General features: G+C 33.9%; 1 protein-coding gene across 1 annotated transcript; it reads left to right on the top strand.

Moving 5' to 3' along the window:
* The first annotated feature begins 1,181 nt into the window (after window positions 1-1,181).
* On the top strand, window positions 1,182-7,674 carry LOC145097288 (beta-galactosidase 3-like). The gene is made up of 18 exons (XM_079034826.1): window positions 1,182-1,582; window positions 1,685-1,780; window positions 2,051-2,163; window positions 2,282-2,348; window positions 2,443-2,535; window positions 2,647-2,790; window positions 3,839-4,033; window positions 4,259-4,346; window positions 4,602-4,720; window positions 4,805-4,969; window positions 5,049-5,227; window positions 5,700-5,809; window positions 5,900-6,009; window positions 6,082-6,192; window positions 6,266-6,379; window positions 6,453-6,655; window positions 6,743-7,079; window positions 7,155-7,674. The coding sequence occupies exons 1-18, from the start codon at window positions 1,412-1,414 to the stop codon at window positions 7,278-7,280; spliced, it is 2,541 nt and encodes an 846-aa protein (XP_078890952.1). The 5' UTR covers window positions 1,182-1,411; the 3' UTR covers window positions 7,281-7,674.
* Window positions 7,675-8,590: the final 916 nt, after the last annotated feature.

Below are 8,590 nucleotides of genomic sequence, written 5' to 3'. Positions count from 1 at the left end.
CAAGGACTCCCCCAAGAAGATCCAGTGTTGACATAAGTTAGGGTTGAAATTTCAGAGAATTCAACGTAGGGAAGTGTACAAGCTCATGAACGTTTTTGGCTTCTCATTCTTGAAAGATTTCACATGGAGTTGGGTATAGAAGATGAGTATCATACCAAACACCAACTTAATTCAAAGTTTTGAGAAATAGCGAAAAATATTTTAAAAATGAATGAGTTGTACAACAATCTAAAAACCCAAAAGAGAAGTGGTCAATGAGATAAAGAAATTCTCCAAGTGGCTTTGTATTTTTTCTATTTCGCGAGGAAACAAGAAAGACATTCAAGTTTAACAAGCCTTGGAAAATTTTTATTTCATAATCTAAGGTGGAAAAAATATGAAGCTGACTTCATATTAAGAGAAATTGTCCGACCGATGGGTAGGGACAAAACAAAAAGGAAAAGGAAGGGGTCTTCTTCCAATGCATCGAATTTCAGCATGGACGTATATGAAATACAGAAAATGATGACAACATTTGGTTGATACAATCTAAATTTTGTTGAACGTTTAACATTCGACAAAGAAAAGAAGCCGAAAAAAGATTATGCGCATGGAAAGACAAAAAATTGACGATATGAAGTTCTTGATGAAAAAACCGATCATTTTCCGACATCGATCCTCAAGCTAGTTTTGAAGAAGAAGTAAAAGATCATTAAATAATATTCCCCGGAACGTTACATTTTTTAAATGCATGTCTTTTTTTTAGATGTAGGTTGTTTTTTTAATGTAATTTTCTTTTAACTAATGAAGTATATCTATTTTAATTAAATTTTGTGTTTAATAGTCATTTCTAAGAAATTATATTTATTTTTTGAATTATAAAGATTGAAATATTTTTATTTAAAAAAATAAAAATAAAAGGTATTGAAAGGTGAACTACCTTTTGATAGTGAAAATTGAATGAATGAAAAACTACGTGAAATGATGGATACATCCTTCGATCTTTAAAATTCAACCTTATGATATTTTACAAATAAAAATATTTATCTAAAAGCAAAATCGAAGTGACACAATGACAATTGTCTTACGCCACTATCCAATACACAACGAAAAAAATCTTATTTTATTAGACACGAATCAAAAATCAAAGATCTAAAAAATATTAAACCAAAGGCACATTGATTCACACACATAACAACACAAAACACACACACACACACCTGTGTGCAAATTTAATAAAAAGACACATTCATACACACCACATTTGTCGGTGTGAAAGGTGATCTGTCGAAACAATATTACCCCCTTTTCAGCTCCTCTCAACCCATTCCATTCCACACTCTCTCTTTCCCTTTCTCTCTCTCTCCCCCCATTTCTCCATTCTTATCGAATTCCAATTCTGCTAAATCTGCTTCAACTTAGACCCAAAATCATGGAAACCAACTCGGTTTCCAAATGGGTTTTGTTGTTCTTCGTTGTAATCCAACTGGGTGCTCAAGGAATTCAATGTAGTGTCACTTACGATAGTAAAGCCATCGTCATCAATGGTCAAAGAAGAATACTCATCTCTGGTTCGATACATTATCCTCGAAGTACTCCTGAGGTACTTAACGAAACTATCTATCGTTTTTTTCAGGCGAAATGTGGGTTTAACTTTAGATGAGGTTTGAATTCATGGGGTTTTTGTACCTTTTTTGTGTTGCAGATGTGGGAAGATCTTATAATGAAGGCGAAAGAAGGAGGACTTGATGTGATTGAAACTTATGTGTTTTGGAATGTTCATGAGCCTACTCCTGGCAATGTACTATTTTCGTTTACTTTTTAGGGTTTATCGAGTGACTTTTAGTGCGAAATTTACTGTATTTTCGCTCTAATCTTCAACAGTTTTTGACTTTTTTCTCGATTTCAACATATCAAGCTTAGTTTTTTATACTACAAAATGGGGTTTTTCCCTTTTTTTTGCTCTTTATTGAACTATTATTTTAACTTAAGTGTAAATTTATTAGATCTATAAGTTTTTTTTACTGATTTATGCATGCTAATTATATAATTTTGTTTGTGGAAAATTCAGTATAATTTTGAAGGGAGAAACGATTTGGTGAGATTCTTAAAGACTGTGCAAAAAGCCGGACTTTATGCTCATCTTCGAATTGGACCTTATGTTTGCGCTGAATGGAATTTTGGGTATTTATTTTAATATTTTACATATTTTCTCTTCTCAGATCTATAATTATTTTTTTCATTTAATAAATAATATTATGTGAAATTACTAAAATGGTCATTTTTGTGTTGAATCTTACAGAGGATTACCAGTTTGGCTGAAGTATGTTCCTGGTATTAGCTTTAGAACCGATAACGAGCCATTCAAGGTCACAATTGTCTTTTTATTTTCTTTTTCTATTTTTATTTTTTATTTTGTATATACTTTAAAAATTATAATTTTTCTTTTTTTAATATTTACAGAGGGCTATGAAGGGTTTCACTGAGAAAATTGTGAACATGATGAAGAGTGAAAAGTTGTTCGAAACCGAAGGAGGTCCAATTATCCTCTCTCAGGTATGTTGTACTGACTTGTAACTTGTGCTTCCGAAGTTGTACATTTCCATGGAATCTTCAATAATGGCAAAGATGTAAATACGTGATTAAATTTGGGTTTTTTTTTTGCAGATTGAGAATGAATACGGGTCGATAGGAAAGGCACTTGGAAGCGCTGGACATAATTACATGACTTGGGCTGCAAATCTGGCCGTTGGATTGGGGACAGGTGTACCATGGGTCATGTGCAAGCAAGATGATGCCCCGGATCCAGTTGTAAGCAATTTTATGACCCGACCCGACGCGACTCGGATCCTTATTCATTTAATATATATCTCATTCATCCTTTCTTCGGTTTCATTTCTTCCTATATATTTAAAAAATCTACCAAATTATATTTATACCAACAAGTAATTTTTAGTGATAATTGGATAGATTTTTTAAAATATAATATCGTAATTAAGAAAATAAAATTGAAATGGTAATGCTATAGATAAATAAATGAACGTATGTTATGCTGTTGTTTCTTATGTCTACCCCTTTTTTGTTTATTTACTTTTTGGTCAAAAGGTTAATTTTTAACATTTTTCCTGACAAGTGATAATCTTTATGTTAATTATTTTATACATTTAATTAATGAGATTAGAATAGAATTGGTCAAATAGGAATCTTTTTTTTCTCTGTCAGTTGCTAATAATGGGAAATAACCAGAAATAAATATATTTAACTTAATGACAGTCGTTGTATTAGCATTTACAGAAGTGGGTGGGAGTTTTAATTAGGGGCATTTTGGGAACAAAATTAAAAATAGACATATTTTTAAAGGATGACATTATGGACCATAGTTTTTGATACAAAGGGTGTTTTGAGGCATAAAAACATAAATCTCATTTTCAAAGTGAATAAAGGTCATTTTCGTCACAAAATCAAAGATATTCAAGAAGGGTTGTTTTCAAGCATATTTTCTTGATTTTCCCTTTTTAAATTATCAATATAATCATTTTATGAATACTTTTTGATGGCATAAAAACACAAACTCACCTCCAAAGGAGGGGTATTTTTGTCACAAAATCAAGGTATAGTTGGTATTCAAGAAGGGTTGCTTTCAAGCACATTTTCTTGAATTCGCCCCTTTTAAATTTAGGGCATAAAAACACAAATCTCACTTCCAAAGTAAACAAGGGGCATTTTCGTCACAAAACCAAAGATTAGTTGTTATCCAAAACGGGTTGTTTTCAACTTTCAAACATATTTTCTTGAATTTCCCTTTCGACATCGACCAATATAATCATTTTACGCACTATTTTTTGGATTTTAATGACAGATAAACACATGCAATGGTTTTTATTGTGACGCTTTTACCCCTAACAAACCATACAAACCAACAATTTGGACCGAAACTTGGAGCGGATGGTTCACAGAATTTGGTGGGCCCATCCACGAGAGGCCCGTTCAAGATTTAGCATTTGGTGTTGCTCGATTCATTCAAAAGGGTGGATCTTTCTTTAACTACTACATGGTTTGTATCTTTTTCCTTTTTTTTTTTTTTACCAATTTATAGTTTTATACAACAATGTTTTATTTTTTTCACCAATTTATGCAACCATATTGTATCGATTGATCCTAAAATTGATATAAAAACCACAATTTGTGGCGTAAATTGGGAACGAAGTGAAATTTTGTGTTGAATAAACGTAACATTTAGCGATAACTAAAATTAAAATTCTTTATTGTTTATAAACAGTATCATGGAGGAACGAATTTTGGTCGATCTGCTGGAGGCCCTTTTATCACTACTAGTTATGATTACGATGCTCCACTTGATGAATATGGTGAGTTTTTATGAATTATGATCATATACTTTTGACTTTTTGAGGTCAAACCTATTGTTTTCCAAAGTCAAAATTGATGTATATGTTGTTTGATTTCGGACCAACTTTCTTTTATGTATCATATACTTTTGATTTCGGTTTTAAAATTGCAAGTTAGAATCAAAGATCATATACTTTGACTTTTAGGGTCAAACTTATCAACAAAAGTACATTACTATTTATTTCATTTAACCTTTTTTGTATATCTCTTTATAGGTTTAATCAGACAACCGAAATACGGACATTTAAAAGAGCTTCACAAAGCTATTAAACAATGTGAGCCTGCATTAGTTTCTTCAGATCCTACAGTTACTTCTTTGGGTAGCCTTCAACAGGTAATAATATAACTAATCTTTATATCAGATTTCAAATTTAATCAAGAAATAACAAATGTACTTTTATTTAATTTTTATTTACAGGCGCATGTATTTTCATCAAAATCGGGACATTGTGCAGCTTTTCTTGCAAATTATAATCCAAACAATGCAGAAAAAGTGATGTTCAACAATATGCATTATACTTTGCCTCCATGGTCTATCAGTATCCTTCCTGATTGCAAGAATGTTGTGTTTAACACTGCTAAAGTATGTGATTTTGTTACTTTTTTTATTTATTTTGTGATTTTTTTGGTTTTGTGTTTTAATTGTTGTAAAATGTGTGTAGGTTGGAGTTCAATCAACACAAATGGAAATGTTACCAACAAATTCGGAATTGTTTTCATGGGAGACGTATAATGAAGATTTAACAATGGTGGATGAGAGCTCGACTTTTACTACTTCTGGTTTATTGGAGCAAATTAATGTTACTAGAGATACTAGTGATTATCTTTGGTATACAACAAAGTATGTTTCATTCATCAACTCTTAAGAATAAGACCCCTGATTGTTACACATCACGACCTTGTTCTGCGTTTAATATGTATTGGACTGGGACTGAGACTGATGTCAACAGGACAAAAATTACAATTCTTTGTCTCATCCAAAAATGTGGAATAGTGACCCGCTCTCGATCTCTCGTCGGTGAGAAAAAAGACGTTAACACCCTCCTTATCCTCATTTTAAGAATAAACCTAGAAAACTTTCTAGGGTTACTTTAGATGATGAGGATGAGGAGGGCGTTAACGTCTTTTTTTCTCACAGACGAGAGATTGAGAGCGGGTCACTATCCCACATTTTTGGATGAGAAAAAGAATTGCAATTTTTGTCCTGTTGACATCAGTCTCAATCACAGTCCAATGCATGCCAAACACAGTACAAGGTTGTCTTGCTTTGGAACCAATTAATGAGTCTCAACGAACATGTTTATGTTTTGCAGTGTTGAAGTTGGTTCTTCCGAATCATTTTTGCGAGGCGGGGACCACCCGAAGCTTTTGGTCCAGTCAACGGGTCATGCTCTTCATGTTTTTATCAACGGAGAACTTTCGGGTACGCTTGTGAGATTATTTACTAATTATTATTAGCATTAATGTTATTTTTTTTTATAAGAATCATGAAAGAAGGTGAATGTATATATAGGTTCGGCTTTTGGAACACGTGAAAATAGAAGAATTACTTACAAAGAAAACGTCAATCTCCGCCCCGGAAACAACAAAATATCACTACTCAGTGTTGCCATGGGATTACCGGTTAGTTTCTAATATTCTTAAATTCCCATTTCACCCTTTGTTTGACTCTAACGTTGACTTTTCAACTCAAAGAATATCGGAGGACATTACGAAACATGGGAAACCGGCGTCATGGGTCCGGTCGCACTCTACGGTCTTGACCAAGGGAAACAAGATCTCTCATGGGCAAAATGGACCTACCAGGTCAGATACTCAGATACTGTCACTGTCAGTATTACTTTTCAAATATGTAATCGATTTTTCATTGTTTTAACAGGTTGGTTTAAAGGGAGAGGCCATGGATGTCATTTCAACAAACAGTTTTTCATCCGTTGAATGGATGCAAGGTTCTCTTATCGCTCAAAAACAACAACCGCTGACGTGGCACAAGGTAGAATAAAAAACAATACACGTGGCATTTTGTGACACGTTACAAATGTCTAACTTTTTGAAATTATTTCTAGGCTTCTTTTAAAGCGCCTTCGGGAGACGAGCCATTGGCTTTAGACATGAGTAGTATGGGAAAAGGTCAAGTATGGATCAACGGTCAAAGCATCGGACGATATTGGACCGCCTACGCCACAGGGGATTGCCACGGGTGCCACTACGCCGGAACATACCGCCCTCCAAAATGTCAACTCGGATGCGGTCAACCAACTCAACGATGGTAAAAAATCTTGCAATTGTAAATTGTGGGTCCCTTTTAAGTAATGTGATTGTGGGCCCCATTTTATCTGTTTACCAATAACTGTAGGTACCATGTGCCTAGAGCGTGGTTAAAACCAACGGACAATTCATTGGTGCTTTTTGAAGAACTTGGTGGCGACCCGACCCGTATTTCACTAGTCAAACGGTCAACAACCACCATATGTGGTGATATGTTTGAATATCACCCGAATATTAAGGATTGGCATATTGAAAGCTATGGGAAAACACAAGAGCTTCATAGACCAAAAGTTCATCTCCATTGTGGGCCCGGGCTAACCATTTCCGCCATTAAATTCGCGAGCTTTGGAACTCCAATGGGGACATGTGGCACGTTCCAACAAGGCACTTGCCATGCCCCTGCATCGTATGATGTAATTCAAAAGGTAATATACTTGTACCTTATGCATAAATAGTAGTACGCGTCTAATTACAAATGATTTTGGATTTGTTTTTTGCAGAAGTGTATTGGGAAAGAGCAATGTGCAGTGACGATAGCAAATAGCAACTTTGGGGAAGACCCGTGCCCGAATAAATTGAAACGGTTGACAGTTGAAGCGGTTTGTGCTCCGAATTCAAGGGGTTAAAAATTTAAATGGAAAGGAAAATACAAATTGAAGAGTTTGGGATATTTAGGGTAGTTTTTAATTAAATTATTAGAAGGTATATTAGGGTGTATATTAGTGAGAGAAGATCCCAGGGGTTTTACCAAATTGTGAGCCTCGTGATGGGTCGATCCAAGTACTGGTGGTGTTTTCGGGTGTTTTTGACCCGGAAAGTGGAACCGGATGTTGGTGTTGATTTGGTGTGATTTATTTGGAGTTTGATTATTGTATGATTATTATTGTTATTTAAGATTTTAAGAGGGGGGGATTGAAATGAAACCCTGGAATTAGGTTCGGGTTTAGGAATGGATCCTATTACTCAACATTTTATGTTAATTGTGTGCAGTTTCTAATGAGAAATACATTCTGATTTTAATTTTTTTCTTCATTTATATTCAAAGTTTGAAACTATTGCATTGATGAAATGATTTTTTAATATTATATGTAGATATGATATATGGTTTTAACTTATATATTCTATACATTATATACTATTAGTAAAAATTATTTATTTATTTGTATACAAAATAGGGAATTAATCATTATAAAAAGACAAAACTACAAAAATTGTTAAAGTGGTATGTATTTTTTTAGGGTTTTAGTTTAAATCCCGATTTTTTTGGATTCGTGGTCTTTTTGAGTTAATTTTGTTGTGTTTTTGGTCCATCTGAATAGTGAAATGACCGTAATATCCTTAGGATATTTATTTTTCATTTTTCTTTCATTTCTTCTTAAATCTAATATTAATTTATTTATTTTAATAATTAAAAAAGGCTCTCTCTCTCTCTCTCTCTCTCTCTCTCTCTCTCTCTCTCTCTCTCTCTCTCTCTCTCTCTCTCTCTCTCTCTGTGAAAAAGAAAGTCAAATTCCTCCACCCACTTCATCCCCAGATTTATATGCTTTCTCTCACTACTACCGACATTCCCATTCTCCGACTGATCCATTCTCAGTTTGTTCTTAAACATAAACACATCCGGTTTTACATAAAAACACACGCCATATGAACCAAAATGAAGTTGAACATAATAGATCTAAAAAACATGAACCCAAATGTTCAAGAACTCAAGAACTCGGATTCAAGATGTTTGTTCTTCAAGGATTTTGCAGATTTCGACTTTGATCATAAAAAAAAACACATACATACAACAACCCTTTACAGACATCGATCGAGCTTTATCCCCCAACAACCATTTACAAACATCAATCGTCGAAGTTTCACTTGGGTTTGGTTTTCAGATGATCGTGTTCAACTGCGAGTTTGAGTTTGGTTTTTAGACGGAGTGTATGAAGGG

The sequence above is a fragment of the Lactuca serriola genome, chromosome 4 (genome assembly GCF_051521515.1).
Source record: "Lactuca serriola cultivar US96UC23 chromosome 4, Lser_US96UC23_V15, whole genome shotgun sequence".
NCBI lineage: Eukaryota > Viridiplantae > Streptophyta > Magnoliopsida > Asterales > Asteraceae > Lactuca > Lactuca serriola.
The sequence above is the reverse complement of the archived record's forward strand: the minus strand, read 5'-3'. Positions and strand labels throughout refer to the sequence as shown.